General features: G+C 39.6%; 1 protein-coding gene across 1 annotated transcript in view; it reads left to right on the forward strand.

Moving 5' to 3' along the window:
• Positions 1-3,626: 3,626 nt before the first annotated feature.
• Positions 3,627-18,559, forward strand: part of bmp1a (bone morphogenetic protein 1a) — a 50,931-nt gene continuing 35,998 nt past the window's right edge. The window contains exon 1 of the mRNA XM_084728096.1: positions 3,627-3,908. Coding sequence (XP_084584222.1) covers positions 3,764-3,908 — 145 coding nt within the window. The 5' untranslated portion in view covers positions 3,627-3,763. The remainder of the gene's footprint in view (positions 3,909-18,559) is intronic.

Raw genomic sequence — 18,559 nt, forward strand, 5'->3', positions numbered from 1 at the left:
GAATGAGAGCCAGGACGCAGCTCTTAGCAACATCAGCACATTATTAACATTCAACATGCGGGACAAGCGCTCAAAAATTATGCAAAATATAGCTGGCCTCAGGAAATGTAACAGCCGTCTCACTAATTGTTAAGACTTTCAGCTAATGGGTAAAAGCATCTGTGTTTCCAGCAGAGCAAAGCTTTGGAAATTTCACCCTGACTTTATGCAATATTGATTTTTATGGGGGTTGTGAACACCAATCTCACCATTCTGGAGGGGGGTTGTGACTCAGAAAGGTTGACAACCGCTATGCTAAAAGTTTGGAGCTGCAACTGCATCATTCCAGAAGGATATCCACTCCAAAAGTGTAAAGTTTCATTAGGACGAAAAGAAACCTCTCATTTATGCTTCTGTGACATATACTGATACTAACACCTCTGCAGAAATCTCACAAGTGTTACCTTTATTATGATGCTAATATTATTCAAATAGATCTTGCAGTTGCAGAGATACAGCCTATTCATTTTGGGCATGTTGTTTTTGAGCAGACTTGAGCCGGGGGGCTGGTGTAACAGGAATGCAGACAAGAATTTTGATGTCGCAATTGGAATATCTCTATATTTGTGAGATGAATAAGTTTAAATGTCAGTCATGGCTTTGATATTATTTATCACGCTAACTATATTCACATCATTGAAGTATTTCATCATAATAATTGCTTAGAAGATATTCACTTTAACATGATGTAAAACAGAGAAAAATTGGAAATTGCCACAACTGAGAGGCTGAAACCAGCATTTTCTGCCATTGTTGCACAAAAAATTACTTATATGATTAATTGATTTTCAAAATAGCTGCCATGGCTCAATTTAACATCTGAAAATCTTTTGTGGCCCACCCAAATCTTTGATAACAACTCCGACCAACGTGACATCAGTTGTACCAATGAGGAGATAAAAGTGACACTTTGGTTTTGATGTGACGGGTCACCAGGAACCTGTCAAACTAGGTGAAGAACAACATGCCATTTAAATCCCACAGCTTTGATTTATTACTTCTAATGATTTCTTTCAAATGAATTGTAAATATTTTATGTTAAAACTTACAAAACTTAAACTGAAAAAAAAAAAAGTTTTATTTATCTATTTTGATTACCTGTCATGGCCCACCTTTGGTACTTTGGGAATCAAGAAGAAGTTGAATATGCACTGTGCTCTCAAAAAGCTGAAATCTGTCAATATTTATGATAAACAGTATTTGTAACATTCCCTATAACCTCATCTTCTGCAGAATAAACGACTGTATAAGCAATATTTCACATCTGCACTCTGTCATCTCTTCACTGTATACAAACTTTTTGATTTAAACTGCCACAGTAAAGAAACTAGAGAAAACAACTGATTTGGCGGAAAACACTCAACTGTGTTCCCTATTTATTAATATAAATATTTGTCCCGGTGTCTTCACTATTTGTAACATTGAGGAAGCTAATAATCTCCTCTTGACCAAAATATAATGAAGGTGTTTACGCTCATGCATGATAGTTATACTGTTGTGTTTACAGCAACAGCATAAATACAGCCCACTCATCTCAGCAGACATCCTGTCTTAAATTCCACACATAGGCAGCCGTCAGATAAGATAAAGAGAGGAGTGTGTGTGTGTGTGTGTGTGTGTGTGTGTCCTCTTCTATAAGCCAGGCTTTGTATGCAGACATGGACAGGATAACTGATGCCAGTCAGTCAGGGAACAACAGAGCTGCTGCTGCTGTGGACCACCATCAGTTTGGCTCTTTGTGATAATTTGAGAAGAAACTGGAGGGGATTATTGTCATTTTGCAGGAACAACAAAAAATGCAGTTACATCATCTTCAAATGGTGCTTGTAATCACACAAATTTACAAATTAAGATTCACACATATTTACAAAGAATAAGTGGACAGAAATAAAAGGTGTTAGTGATAGAAGCTGCAGAAAGTCTTCACTCTGTTACCTATAAAAGATCTGCTTCTTCCCGCACTGACAATACTGACAGAACTTTATATGTACATCTGTTCACAAACGTGCAAGAGAAAAGCAGACAGTAATGGAAAGTCGACAGAAATAAATTAGTACGAGAACAGATGTGATTAATTAATATGATGGACCTGAGACATCAGAGCCAGATGCTCCTGTTACACTTCTAACATTTCAAAATGTTTGTCAAACTCATGACAAACACTTTACCTTCCTTTTTTTTTAAATTTGCTTCCAGTGCAGTCTCTTCGTGTAATGTTCGGTAAATTGCCAACAGGTGGCGCTCCAATCACTTCAATGTGTTAGCGAGTCTTCACATGAGAGTAACGAGTGAAAGGTCAGCCTCAGTCTGTTTGTATGTGTGCGCGTGCGTGTCGCAGCGCGTGAGCGAGCGGTTAGAGTCGAGCGCGCACGTGTGCGTAAAATAGCGCGTGTGTTTCTGCTACTCCACAACTTGTGCGTCCAAAGGAGTTTCAGAGTGTACGAGCTGAATTAAACTGTAAAAGTATTGCTTGCGGAAAGTAAAAAAAAAAACAGTTCGTCATGTAAGTACTGTTTCAGTCTAATTTTGAATTTTAGGGACTTATATTGACAACATGAGAGCCAAAACTGGAAGCCAAGGGGCCACAAGACTGCCCAAGGGGCCAAATATGATGAAAAGTTTACTTTGGTCGATTTAACGTTGAATAAAGGTTCATGAACTATGTATAGAGGACTGAGGAGATAGAAATAGTCATAATTAAAATATACACATATATATATATATCATAATTATGACTTTATATGTTATAATTATGACTGTTTGTCTTATCATTTCGACTCTCATTACAATCTCAGGGTTTTTTCCTCATAATTCTGATTTATTATCATAATTTCTACCTTTAATCTCATAATTATGACTTTGTATCTCAAAATTTCAACTTTTTTCTCATAATTATATGTTTTCTCTCATAATTTCAACTTTATATCATCATTTTTATGACATTATTATGACCTTGTGTCACATAATTTAGACTTTTTTTCTCAAAATTATGATTTTTATTCATTTTTTATTTTCATTTAAATCTCAATTGGTTTGTGTCATACAATTTAGATTTTTCTTTATCTCATAATTGTCTTTTTTCTGTCATAATTATGACTTTAATGTCTCATAATTTCGACTTTTTTTCTCCTATGACTTTTTCTGATAATTATGACTTTACCTCACAACTTTGACTTCATATCTCATCATTTTGACTTTTTATCTCTTAATTAAGGCTCATGGAGACATTTTTTTTCTTTTGCTGGCGGACTTTGGCTTCCATAATAAACAGTGGTCTGTGGTGACAGCAGAGGGAAAACTATCACCACAAATTCACTCTTCACAAAGAGATAATATCTCGTGAATCAAATCACAGTCCCTCACAGGCTCTAAACGGACCCCTGATGGACCGACGGGTGAGCAATAAAAACGCACAGGAGCATCATCACCACCGAGTAAAAGGGCATTTTCACCGCCCCTGTGGAGCTGGAGCTGCCATATCATCAAAGTTTCTGAGCCCGAAGCTCCGGCGGCTGGAGGAGAGAAATCACTGCCCCCAGAGCCAAGAAGACACCGGAGAGAGGCTGGATTTAAAACCCGCCCTCCGGAGGGATCTCGTTTCCCCCAAAAACCTCCCATTTTCTCTCTCTCTCTTTCTCACTCTTCTGTCTCTCTGTCCCTCTCTCGTCCCTCTCTCTTCCTTTACCTTTATCCCTCGCCTTTCGCCGTTTCCCCCACCACAATAATGGATCTCACGGCGAGATGTTTGCTTCTCCTATCCTGTCTCGGCGTGATATTGGCGATCGATTTGGAAGCGATTGATCCGGGCTACTATGTGGAACCCACTGCCACATCAGAGGCGATCGACTATAAGGATCCCTGTAAAGCTGGTGAGATTTTTTTTCCCCCTTCTCTCTTTTTTTTGTAGCTACTACGCTGTGTGATTCACCTTTTTTATGTGGAGAGGTAGAAACATGCCACGAATCTGTTTGTGCAGAAAGAGAGAGAGAGATCGGGCCAGAGAAAACGGCTTTTTACAGAGATGACAGTACGTGGATGTAGTTTTTAAGAGGCTCGGGAGAACATTATGTGCATTTGTTTTGCACTGAGTGACATAGTTTTCCTGCAGTTTGAAACATTTGAAGCACACACACAGAGAGAGTGAGTCGCCTAGGATAACCCAGCTCGAAGAGTGTGGGCTGCAAGGATTGTAAGAATGAAAATAATAATAAAAAAAAATGGATGAATCTGCAGACTTGAAAAGTTTTTGGCTCAAGTGCTCGCTGAAAAGTTACAGCCTGCACTTTTATTCTTCAAAATGTGATCATGTAGCTCCTGCAGGCTGTACTGCTGCTGTGTGTCATTAAAAAAAGAAGCAAACAAAGGAAATGTGCACTTTAATTTTTAAGACTTCTGCTCCCTTTTCTGGTGCTTTTTTTTTGTCACTGCACAAACAGTCTTTTTTTTTCCACCGGCTGTTCACACGGCCACTAAAACAAAGTGGAGGAGGGGAGAGTGGAGAGTACAGTGGAGCTTAGAAATTATGCACATAATTCTGCTGGCTGTTTGGCTGTCTTGTGGCTCAAGGTATAAATATGTCTGCTTCTTCTTCTCTGCTCTGGTGCATATTTTCCCCATTATTCTGGCTAAAGCATATCAGACTTGTCATTGTAATCTTTTTTTTTTTCTGTATGTGTGTGTACGTGTACTGTGAACTCGCTGTCTTGCCAAATCCCTTTGGGGGAGTTTGAACAGATTGTGTTTTCCATCTGGTGAAAGTATTCAGGTTACAGATACAGAGAGTTGGCTTCAGTCAAAATGACCTCTAAAGTCCTGGAAGTGCTCACTGATTTGGCATTTGATGATTTCTGATGTGGCAGTCAGACAGTCGAGCTTGAAACGCCGCTCACTCCTCGAACTCCGTCTGTTTTCGTCATCTTTCCCCCTGAGAAGAAGAGTAAGTGAGTGTCCGGGGAGACATAAAGATTGTGCTTCATACATAAACAATGACAAAGGTCAGGCTGCAGATGAACCATGTCCCCGCGTACAAGTCAGCGAAGATGTTGCTTCCTGTTTAATTTGAGTCATACCAGATTGTTTTGGATGACTTGTATGGATTTACAGGACGTGGACTTGGTGTTCAGATGAATATTTATGCTTTATTTATATTCCAAGTGATTTTTCTGCCAAGAAATTGTTACTAATATTTCAGGGAAGTGTCTCTGAGCAGGGACGTTCCCACTTGATCATCTCGGCTTGCGTTCAATGTAACATTGTCAAAAGTATCCAAGTATCAGTACTTTTTCAATACCACCTGATAAAAACAAATCAAATGTACTGTAGCTATTGAAAAAATTATCTATGTTCTCGTTCAAGACCTCAGTTCAGTTCGGTCTTTAGCGCCCTGCTTGGCAAAATCAGTCCTATTTCGTTTGCCAAGGACTTCTTTTCTTTTTGCCATGGTTTCAAAAATCTCACTTTTTGTATCAAAGTTTAAAACTGTGGTATCGTGACAACTCTAGTCCTATGTACACATCAGAGGAGGCGTTGCTTCCTGTTTAATTTGAGTCATAACAGATTTTTTTTTGGATCACTTGTATGGATTTACTGGACGTGGATGTGCTGTTCAGATGAATTTTTAAGGGTGAGAGGTCAAATGACGAAGGGCTGATGATGCTATGTTTATACTTGGGTTTCAAAGAAATCATTGATATTTCACGGAAAAATCCCAGCAGGGTCAATCCCACTTGCTAAACTCCTCTTGTGTTCGCAAGGTTTTCACTACCACGTGTTTAAAGCAATACAGTGTTGGTCTATTATAGTATTAAAGTACTGTAGCTATTAAAAAATTCATCTAACTGCCCATTCGAGACCCCAGTTCAGTTCACGCTTAAGTGTCGTGTCTGAAATTCGTCTTGCAGCATGGCGAACCCAGTCTAACTATTTTGGGTGCCTCTGTGTGTAAAATTCTGCTGTCGTGACAACTCTACAACTCATTGAGGATGTTGCGTCCTTGACTCATACCGGGTTGTTTTGTATCACTCGTATGAATTTGCTGGACATGGATGTGGTGTTCAGATGATCTTCTAAGACTGAAAAGCAAACTGACAAATGATAGATGACGCTGTGTTCATATCTCCAGTGATTTTTCTGACTTATTTCAAAGAAATCATTGCTAATTTGGGCAGTTGTCTCAGTCAGTGAGGACATTCCCACTTCCCACCGGCTTGAGTTTGGTGTAAGGTTGTCACATTTTTTAAAACACCGTGATATCTGTTAATTTTAGTATCAAAAGTGCTGTAGCTATTAAAAAAATACAAGTGCTTATTCAAGACCTCAGTTCAGTTCAGTCTGTAGTGTCCTGCTTGAACTTTGGCTCGAAGCAACAAAACTAGTGTTCAGTGACCTTTTCTGTACTCTGCACTGTGTGCTGGTTGATATTTAAAAAAAAAGAAAACTATCCTATTTTGTGTGCTAAGAACTTTTATTCTTTTTGCCTTGGTGTTAAAAGAGGTATCTACTATCGTCTTTTTTTATTCTAGTATTGTATAGAAGTTTAAAATTCTGGCATCATGACAACTTTAGTCCCATGTACAGGTCAGTGAAGATGTTACTTCCTGTTCTTGTTTGATTTGACTCACTCAAGTGGTCCTGCCAAATGGTCTTGCAACACTTGTGTATAGATTGAATGGACGCGGACGTGGTGTTCAGATGATAGAAAGGTCAACTGACGAAGGGTCGATGATGCTGTGTTTATATTTCAAGTGATTTTGCTGCCAAGAAATTGTTGTCTCTGTCAGCGGGGACATTCCCACTTGATAACCCCCGCTCGTGTTTATGAGGCTGTCAAAAGAATCAAAGTATCTGTAGACCATCATGACTACTCTTGCCCCATATCAAAGTCAGTTAAGATGTTGCTTCCTGTTTGTGTTTAATTTGAGTCATTCAAGTGGTCATACTTGATTTGTTTTTGCGTCACAAGACACGTATGATTTCTCAAGACTGACGAAGGGTTGATGATGATATTTTATATTGAGTCTTTTGAGATACTAATTATATTATTTTTTCCAAGGGATCGTTGATATTGATATTGATATTGAGCAAAGACATTCCCACTCCACATGTGTTTGGTATAAAGTTTGGGTATCAACATTAATGTTGTTTTTCACTTGCCCGGTTGGCCAAGTGGGTTTGAAATCTACTTGCCCAAAGTGAATTTGTACATGCCCTTGTAGTAATCAAATAACCGCAAAGACTGCCTTTGATTATCCTGTTCAATCTACAGCTTCAATGTCTATAAAATGTCAGAAAATGGTGAAATGTCCATCCCAGTGATGTTTTTAAATGTCTTGTTTTGTTAGCCTAAAACCCAAAGATGTTCAGTATAATATGATAATAAACAAAGAAAAGCTGATATTTGATTATCAAAATAATTTAATTATTTTTTACCACTTGCCCTGTCAGACAAGTGGGCAACCCTTATTATTGAGCCCTTAAAGCTGGCAAAAAATATAATAATAATAATAAAGTGTTGATACTTTTTGAGTAACACATATTTAAAACAAAACAATATTTGTTAATTATAACATTGAAAATATTGTAGCTATTCAAAAAACGGTCGAGGTGCTCATTCAGAACCTCAGTTACAGTTAAGTGTGTGTGCAGGTTGTTAATTTAAAAAATGATTCACATGCCAAGAACTTTTTTCTTCCTGCTTAAAGAGGTATTAAGTGTCATTTTTTTATGCTGGAAATTCTGGTAATGTGACAACTCTACTTCGTCAGGTTGGTGAAGATGTTGCTTCCTGTTTTTTCATTTGAGTCATTATTATATGGATTAACTGGAAATTGATAATTTCTTCAGACTGAAAGGTCAACTGATGAAGGGTTGATGACGCTGTGTTTATGTCTCAAGTGATTTTTCTGACTCAATTTCCAAGAAATTGTTGATATTTAAGGGAAATGTCTCAGCAGGGACATTTCCACTTTGGTTTGTGACTGTCTTACCGTTATTAGTAATCCAGTTTTATATATCATTTGAAATTAAATGCAGGTTTTTATGTTTTTTCTGAAAATGTTTCCACAACACAAAGGACAAAAATGAAGAAAGAGATGAGACAGGTGCACATATGCATGTAAATCCAAACAATGACTGAAATGACAAGCAAGTCCAAGTGAGGTCAAGGAAGGCCCAAGAGAAAGACCAGAAAAATGGAAACCTGTTTAACAACAATACAGAACAGTATAGTCCAATACGATTGGTTGACACCGTTCTCCCCTAATAAAGATCAATTCCACAGACATAAAGGAACTAAGGGGGGGAACATTGAACAAAGTGCACAGAATGTCTTAAAGAAAACATGTCATTAAGCCATTTTTTAAAGGAAGGAAGGGAAACAATCATCATAACCCATCATAAAGAGTGAAAGAATAGATGGAGCAACCCGATAATCATGAAAGACCATCAGGGATGAATGGAGTGCAGTTTTTGTTTATGGTTTCCACTGGGCACGTCTGCAGACAGGTGGTTTGGAGACGGTCACACAAGTACAAACTCCCACTCTCTTAACCCTCCCAGTCTCTAGCTCATCCAACACCCACCTGCTTTTCTCCTTCCTACTAAGCAGCAAAAAATGTCCAAGATCTCTCGGCTCTCCCTTTTTACTCCCTACTCCTCCTCACCAGTACAGCAGAGACAACATTTTGTCACTACAGTCACTGCCACGCTAGTATCTATAACTAGTTAGGACTTGATGATTCTCAGATTATTGATTTTCTCTGTGTTTTTTCTCTCATTTTTCACTGCACTGGGTGTATTTGATCGCTTTCGGTGGCCTCAGGGTCAGCACTTTTATGTCATGCTGCTTCCGCCCAGGAAAATGCTTACGGCCGTGTGAAGTTTCTTATGCAGGAATGCTCTGTGACTGAGGAGTTCATTTCATGCTTGTCCTCTGCATGGCTGTCCTTGCTTAACACCGATCTTTGATGTCAGGATTTCTGCTAATTGACTGAGCAGTGCATGCGTGTTTAAAGTGAGTGTGGTCATGACATATGATGGCTCCTGTTCAGGTGTTTCTGAAAGAAAGATGACTTGTAACAATTTCTGCAGATTATTCTTGAAAATGCACTCAGTAAGTTCTTCGTTTTTTTTTCCCACAATGCATATGTGCCACTCCTCCCCAGTTAAGCCACAAAAATCCCTCAAAAATGTTCACATTTACAAAAGGATTAAATAACTCATCGCTATACCAGACATGATAGAAATGTGCATTGATTGAAGCGAGCAGTGCAATAACACTGAAGTAATGCCATCTATTTAGGAAGTTAACCAGTGGAAAATTCCTTAGTTTGCAGAACTCCAAACTTGGCAGCATCCCAGGAAGTCATTTAAGACTCTTAACAACCCACTGAGATTAGATCCACTCATTTTTAAAATGAAAAATGGATGAGAACCAGTCACGCTCATTGTCTGCCCTGCTTAAATGATAATCATGAAAACAGGGATGTGTATGTATGCATTCATTTATGAAGCAGACATCATAATCTATATAAGACCCTGCGGTGACAGCATCGTCTGTCTTTGCATGTTCAGGCTTTGCATGTGTTTGAGCGTAGCCTCAGCAGCAGACAGGGCAACCTGAGCACCCCCTTCTTGTCGTGTCTTCTCTTACGCAAGTGGTTTTTCTCGTCTCCCCGGGCCCTCTGTCTCTCTCCTCTAACTGGCTCAAACACTTTACACAGACTGTGGGTCATTCACCCCGTGCCAAGGGAAAATGCGGCGGGAAGGTGGAGGGCAGGCCAGTCGAGCTGTGCCACACCAGCCCAGGTGAGGTGAGTGCAGGGCATTCGCGAGGGAGGGCAGTTTGGTCAGGTTATCCACAATCTGCTTGCTGCCTCTGAAGAATTTGTTGCTGTCAACAACAGAGACTTTCCTCTCACCACTCCACGTCGGGCCATTTAAAATACAACAGCTGGATCCTTTTTGATAACTATGTTTCAAGCTTTTAGTCTGTCACTCACTTGCTGCTGTGGGCCTCTGAAAAGCCACTGTGATCAAGCCTACAACATTACTCTTCCGACAGTTGCTGTGCTGGGAGATTTATAATATTATGTCAAAGGCAACATTGTCATATCAACCATAGAGATGTCTGCCTTCTCTTGAATATAATGGGAGTAAATGGCATTCAGCTTGTGGTGCATCAAAGACGCAGCAATGTCTCTCCAGAAGTCATGGCCTGGTTGCTCAAGATAGTCCACAGACCTTGTTGTGAGCAGTTTCATGTAGGAGCTATTGTCTTTCTACCGAACTGCATACACCAACTGTATCATAATGTTAGCTGTCACAAGCCTCTTGTCTGTGAGTAGATACTAGGGTGTCAGAATATTAATAAACAGGTGATTCTCCCAGTACATTTTTTTCCTCACCTACTTGTCTGGAGAATAAACCCAACGATCTCTTGATCTTTAAAATCAGGACTTGATAAACTAAGACTGGTCTGCGAAAGAAAAAAAAGTTAAAATCCTGATCTTAAAATTTACTTAAGTACACTTAAAAAGTGACACCAAATAGTGGATTTGGAGAATCGTGACATCCCTGTTAGACGCACGCATCCTTCTGCACGGTGATTCGGTTGGCTGGTGTAGTTCCGCAGCAAGAAAATAGTTCCCACATGAAACTGCTCACAGCAAGGTCTGTGGATTATTTTGACTAACCGTGTCATGATTTCTAGAAGGGGACCTTGCTGTTGAGTTTTTAAAAAAGTATTTTTGGCACTCTGAGCACATCAAGCTGAGTGCCATCTAATTGTATTATACTGGAGAGAAGGCAGACATCTCTACAGCCAATTTTTTTTAAATTCGGCAACTCACACCAGACCAGTCAAGATGAATAAATAGCACTGCAGGTAAGAGGAAAAATATGTTCTTGAAACATGAATTTTTAACATTAAATTGTGGGTTGTGTTGACTGGGGTTTATGTAAATTGCCTAATTTCAGAGAAAGTTTGGTTTTATTTCAATTTCTGGGTTTTGTTTTGGGGATCTGGCATTCAGGCAGCTGAAAACAGATGACACTCGTTACCCAGCTCCATCCCTCACTCCGGCTCTGTTAATGTGATGGGGCTGTCTGTTGAACTTCAATGATTGGGCCTTTAAGCAACACTTAAGCAGATGCTGTTCTTTTATCATGGTATTCAGGCTGTATAGGCGAGCCCACACTGGGTGTTTTTTTTACATTACAGGACCCCTGCCACTTCTCTCTCCGCAGGGTTCAGGTGATTAGGGAGCCGATCTATTGGCGTGTTCTTGGTGCGTTAGTTGGAACAATATGTTTGTTGTCAGAGCTAAGTAATAACTAATCTTGCATTACATTAATACCAAGTCTGGAGCCTAAGTAACAACAAATGCTTTGGAAGAGCTCATTTAAATGGCTCAAAGGATGCCTAATTAGCCTACCATAATGAGCAGCTTAACAGTCACTTCTTCATTATTTACAGTTTGTTTTTTCTAAATAATTCATTGGGGCTATGTTGCTGTTATTGTTTTTCCATTCCCTCCACCTGTAGTGAATATTTGAGGTGTTTCTTCAGCTATTATTTATGGAAAGTGTTGGGAGTGTGGGTTGGAGATATCTTCCAGATTTAGTTCATCCACAGACCCATTTAAACTTTGTTTTGGACGTCTGTTCTGAGAAAAACCTTGTCTTTCCTCGCACCAGACTGGATGGATATGTGTTAGTCTGCTGTCTAAACCAGAAATATAAAGTCTGGATGGTCAGAATAAGTTTGTCAAAGCTGAACATTCCTGTCACGTGGCGATGAATTATTCATGCATGTTAGGAGCTCAAATACTGTGTATCGTTGACATTAAAAAAGACAAATGGCTGGAGAGCTGATGACTCATTACAGGGGGTTCGGCTGGCAGTCGGGTATATCAGTAATCAGTGGCAGGGATGAGCAGGGGAATCCAATCTGCTAATGGGCTTGATGGAGTGTGAAATGTTAAAGAGGAGGCAGCCTCTTGCTGTGTGTGCCCTTTGCATCCCTCACGTTGTCAATAAGACTGGAGCTGCGGCGTGGTGACAGTAACTCAGTCTTGATCTCAGCTGTGTGGTTGATGAGACTTCAGGCTTTTATTGGAAAATAATTACTCGAATCTCAAGCTGGAGCTTGAGACGTTGCCAGAATCTCTCTGTCTAATTATACCTTAGTTAACTTTTCGAAATGAGCAGATAAGTAGACTTTTTTCCTTCTCTGCCGCCTTAAGCTCAAATTGCAGTGTTAGGAAATGTCAAGGTAAGCATTTGCTGAAGAAATAACAGCTGGTGTTGTTTTTATAGAGGAGAGAGGAACCATATTTACACGACAACAGGCCTGCATAATACAATTCATCATTCTTTAGTTAGGATTATGCAGTTTTTCTTCTTTGTGTTACACAGGCTTTGCTACTTTACTCCTTTTTTCTAGGGCTGCATCTGATTTTTTTCATTTCAGATCAGTCTGATGATTGTTTAAATTAATTGATCAGCTGTTGGTCTATAAAATGGCAGGAATTTTATTGACTTTTCATGAAGATTGTGTTGATAAGAGACAAGATGACACCCTCAAATGTCTTGTTTTGCCCACAATCCAAATATATTCAGTTTACTGTCATAAAGCAGTACAGAAACTAGAAAATATTCTCATTAAAGAAGCTTGAATCCATTCATTATCAATTAGTTGTTGCAGCTCTGCTTTTTTTCCCATGCGACCTTTGGAGTAGAGCTGCAACTTTTAGTTGATTAATTGATTAGTTGTCAGCTACAATTATTGCTAACCTTTTTGATAACTGATTAATTGCCTGAGTCTTTTTTTCAAGCAAAAATGTCAAACATTTGCCGCTTGTAGCTATGGAAATGTAAGGATTTGCTGCTTTTCTTTGTCATCTATCACAGGAAAGAGAATTTTGGACTGTTTTGGACTGTTGGTTGATTAAGAGAAGCAATTTGTAGGCGTCTTGAGCTCTTGGAAATTGTAATGAACAATTTTTTTTTTGACATTTTATAAACTAAACAATTAACTGAAAGTAACTGGCAGATTAATCGCTAATGAAAATAATATTGTTAGTTGCAAACCCTATGTTCTGGTTTCTTTAATTCTTCAAGGCAGTAAACTGAATATCTTTTGAGACATTTTATGAACCAAACAGCTAATCAGTTAAATGACCAGCAGATTGATCAATGATGAAAATAATCTTTAGTTGCAGCTCGGGTTTGAAGGAACAGTGGCTGCGCTGGTCAGCATGTGGCAGAAAGGGCTGGTACCAAATGAAACCTGAAAAGTGATACTTACACTGTCATCAGATGGTAATCACCTTAACGCAATACACTATTGGCCTCCATTGGAATTCAAATGCGGCGTTTGTTTCCAAACACAGGCTGTGAAAGGCGGTGCCAGGGTATTGTGATGCATTCCAGGCTCACATATTGGCCAGGCTTTCTCATCCCTCATCATTAGGCCTTGTATAGGGAAGAGACTGTCTCTATAAGCAGCACAGCGAGGAGTAAAAAAACGTGGCCTCACAGCGGAGCTGGCCTTCTAAATATAGGCTGGTGTTAGTGTCTGTCCAGGCTTAGTATTGATGTTTGTGCAGGTTTCAGTGGCAGATGTCGTGGTCGGGTATTCACGGAAGGAGATTTATGGGAATAGTCCTGGAGTATTTGACACCGCAGAGGTCGAGGTTAGGGCATTACGCGAATCAATGGGATTAATTTGATTGAGATCTCATGTGTAATCTGACTGGATTCGCTGATTGATGGAGACAGTCTGAGATGAGAAGGATTATGATGGTTCAGATTAACTAAAAAAATTCAATGACAAGGAGGGGGGAGTTCAGGCTTCATCACACATCAGATACTGTATGGTCGATCCAACATTTCAACAAAAGTATCAGTTTAGTGTCAGTTTAACGTTTCTTTTAGGGCTGCACAGTTAATCGATATAGATATGGAAATCACAGTGTTACGTTGAGCCAGGATGGTTTAAATTATATCACCTTATAATTTGAAGCACAGACAGTAACTGTACATATCACAGTATATTTGTTTTTCTTAATATAAATGCTTCTGAATGGTTAAAACACTGATATGGCTGCTGTGTGGCAGCTATAACTGTACTCTAAACTGTATTACAAAGGCATATTTCACATAGTACACAGGTATTTTAAACATTTAATGTTCAAAAACAGATTGATAAATTGGAAAAAAAACCTTTTCCCGAGTATATTAAGTATTACCACCCCTTGTAATGAGAGCTCTTTGACATAATTTGCAGATTATTGGTTTCTGCTTGTCCTGTTGATGCTTTTTTTGGTCAAGCAAAGTAAGGGCTTTACTGGTCAGCATGGTATAACAGTTTAGTCAATTTCATACCAGTGTACATCGTTTATACTGTAGTGCAATATTCCAATTGCGCAAGCTGAAATTTTTCGAAAAAGAAAAAATGTATCCTAAAACAGCATTACAATAAAGCATCGTACTTCTGCCAACTAATCTCGTTCTCCAGATTTAAGAAAACATGTTTGGTACAGACCCCAACAAATGTCACATCATCATGATTTTAATGGGGTTTTTTGATGCAAAAATGGTGATTTCCACTAGTCAAACTAATTGTAATATGACTTTTTCAGCATATTGTTCAGCCTTAATTCCTTGTTTTTGTTGTTTTCTCAGACCAAAATTGACATATGACCTAGAGCAGCAATTAAAAACTATTACCTAACTATTCTGCATAGATGTCAGTATTATAGCTGCAGCTGTTGTCATTTAGGTAATGAATAATGTTTGGAAAGAGATGCAGCACTGTACTCTACAGTGATCACTTGCCATCTGCCACATTCACTGGGTTTTAATCTACCGTACAACACACGAGTCTCTCTCATATCAGTGCTCTGTATCTAGATGAGTTTATCACCTTTCTCCATAGCCTGTCCCCAATCCAAGCCTGGAGTTGTGTACAAAAGATTCCTAAAACCGTGTGTCTGTGGATAATTAAAGCCAGGAGACAAGGGGATTAATTCACAATCCCTGCGAGTCTTTCCATAAACCTGCAACAGCGTCTCCAGGACGACTGCTGCGCCCGGGGGAAATGAGTCCTAATGCCGCCGGGGCTGTGCATTTGCTCACTTCAATCTCAACTGTTGTCTGAGAACAATGACACTGCGGATTAACCGGCCGGTCTTCGGCAGCATGGTGGTGGAGGATGATTGGGCAGAGAGCACAGCCCTCTGTGAACCCTCATGGGGGTGGGAGAAAACCTGCACCTCGTTATGTGATCACAGTCTGCACATAACTCTGCTAATATGTGCACATGGACACTAGATGGGAACAGAGATGTCCTCCAATCGTTTTTTTTTTTTAAATACTTTTTCTCAAAAAAAAAAAAAAAAAAAAATCAGTACATATTTTTCCTCTGGCCTGTGGTGTTATTTATCCACCTAGATTGTAGCTCCGGTAGATTCTCCTGCAGAAAGAAAGTAGTTCCTGCATGAAACTGCCCATAACAAGGTCTGTGGATTATCTTGAGTTACTTGGTCCTGATTTCTGTAAAGAGACACTGGTTTTGAGTTTTTCAAGTGTATTTTTGGGGGGCTTCGTGCAACACAAGCCGAGTGCCATTTAGTCCGATCATAGTGTAGAGAAGGCAGACATCTCTACGGCCGATATCTCCGAAACTCTGCAACTCACACCCAAAAAACACAAGATGGATAAATAGCACTATAGGCTAGGGGAGAAATATATATTTTTGATTTTGGGATGAACTGTCCCTCTAAATTCCTTCTAAGGCTGCAAGATTGATCAAAATATTATCAAAATTGCCAAGTGTAACATCCAAATTGCAGAAGCTTTTTTGATGAGAGGTAAAATATGTGACTACAAATCTTGTTCACCAGATGTAAGAAAATATGTTTGTTGGTTTGTTGTTGTCTGTTTGGTGCAGACCCAAACAAATGTCACATCATGATTAGACTATTTTTTTTTTAATTTTATTTTCAGTGAAAATAAAAATCTTGATGCTGAAATGATGATTTCCACTAGTTGTGAATGCCCTCTGTGAACCTTATGGGGGTGGGAGAAAACCTGCACCTCGTTATTTGCTCACAGCCGGCATTTAACACTCATTTGTGCGTGTGACGTGTGCACAGAAACGTCCTCCAGTTGTTATTTGACTTTCTTCTGTCAGTAATGAGTGAAAAAGAGTTTCATGGAATTGTTTTTGAGTACTTTTTCTCAGCGCTTTTGGTCTTATATGACAGCCACTTGGAATGAACTGTTCTTTTCAGCGTGCAGCCAGTTCTGGGAAATCAAATAAAAAACGTGCAGATAAAAGAGAAAAATGTCCTTCTGTTGTCAGCCTATCCATCCTATACTGCACGGCATCTGGTAGCTTCCCCCTTATCACTGCTGTTGTTGGCAGTCAGTGCGAGTGCTGATTGTGTGTAGTCTGTTTTGTGTCTTAGGGATTTGGAGTGAATTAGTGGGTTTTTTTGTTTTTTTGCGAGCACAAATTAGAGGATCTCTTTGACCTCTGGAATTTAAATGTGTCCTCGTGTGCGTGCCCCATCTTGCCGGCAGTGATCTACACCTTTTCTTATTGCTGTCATTAGCCTCTAATCCCAAACACAGTCATTCTGCTGTGCATCCTCTACGACCTGCAGGGTGGAAGACCGGCCTGTGTGTATGTTAGCCAAGTCCAGATTGTTTCAATAATACTCTTCTGGAGAGTAGGGACGCGAGCCAAGTGTTTCTTTGTCTTTGTTTCTATTGTGCTTTTTTCTCTTGTCTCAGACCTCTGTCAAAGTTTTATAGCAGTGCAGGAGATAAAAGACCTTCCCTTTGGATGTTTTTGTGGTGAAAATAGCTATGAGCTGTCTTGAAACTAAATAAAATCAAGCTTATCTACATGTGATGAATTTTCTTGTGTATTTTACAGTATGGGTAGCTTGTATCGCAGTGAGGATTTACAGATCCAAATGTTTGACAAACACAACCACAGTAAATCACTCCCATTAACTCTACAGTTTAGTGGCTCTCCCCTCCGGCTCGGTCTCCCCCCTCCACCACAGTAACCTCCAAACACACATCCAGAAGGCTGTCATTTTCTTTCTGCTCCACATCTGCCTTCCCTATTCAGAGCTGCGGTTTAGGCGGAGGGGATATGCCTTCTCTTCCTTTCCCTCTTCCACTGTCGTTGCCATCTCCTGTTCCGATTACAGTGCCCTGCTCTCCCCCTCTGCTCCTCCCGGAACCCCCATCACTCCCAACAAACCCCCCCCCTCCACCCTCTCATCCCCCCATCTTCTGCATACAAGCCGGGCCATAAATTCTAGAGACGTGCCGGTGTTAAAAGCCTGTAAAACTGAGCACCCTATCCCTGCGGTGAGGTCTCTTCCATAGAAATGGGGCATTTAGTAAGGAATCCCATAAAGCACATTCCTCATAAAGTGGGACTGTTTGGTTATTTTTCCCTCTCCTTGGCCTCATTAAAGAGCTATTACTTGTTCAAGGTGCCCCATATAGTGTCAGAGTCTCACCGTGTCATCTCTGATAGCTCTCATTAACTATCCAAGGACGCCAAAGCACACAGCGTGAGCTCTGTAACATCTGGATTGAAGATGACACAATTAATCACATCAGCGGTCAGGTTTCTGTGCTAATGCTAGAGTTGTCACGATACCAGAATTATAAAACTTTAATACAATAGTGGTGTATAAACGACACTCGATACACGGTTTGTGTGCGTGCTGGAAATCATTGTAAACACTTGAATTTTAATGTCGTATTTTCAAGGTGTAAATAGTGCTTGGACTTTGGATAATGTGCTTGAAACTACTGGAAATTGTAATTTGACAATAAATCACAAACTGACTGAATAGTTAGCTTTTTAGATAAAGACACAAAATAAGTTGGATATTGGCTCAGCCAGGTTATATTGGATGCCAAGTTTACTTTTACACAAGTGACACATTTTGAAACACGTTTCCTTTAAATTCACCCTTATGTAGAATGAAGTCACAACACATAATTACGCTAAAATCAGATGCAGGAAAATTCTTGAAAAGTGCTTGAATTTGACTTTAGAGTGGGTTTAGTTACCCTGTCGATACCACTTTCGATACCAAAAAAGAAAAAAAGTCCAAGACACAAAGAGAAATCAGATTTTTTAAAATTAACAATCTGCAAACGCCGTCTTTTGCTGTGCTGCAAGGCAAATTTCAGGCATGACAATAATGACCAAACTGAGGTCTCGATCATTGTTTTAGTTGATGCTTCAGTACTTTCGATACTATAATTAACAGGTATTGCATTGCTTTAAACATGTGGTATCGGAGTATTTGACAACCTTAGTTCATACTCTCTCTTTTTTGCATGATCCCTAGCCATGTGCAATATGTTGCTTACATTTTCATCCTATAATTTGGTTCCAGAGAAGGCTGTGTTCTGTTATCCAAACAGATGCACTGTAGTTTCACGACTCTGTTTCTATTCCACTGGGAGGAAAGGATAA

This window comes from Lutjanus erythropterus, chromosome 10 (genome assembly GCF_056507025.1).
Source record: "Lutjanus erythropterus isolate fLutEry1 chromosome 10, fLutEry1.hap2, whole genome shotgun sequence".
NCBI classification, from domain to species: Eukaryota; Metazoa; Chordata; class Actinopteri; order Lutjaniformes; family Lutjanidae; genus Lutjanus; species Lutjanus erythropterus.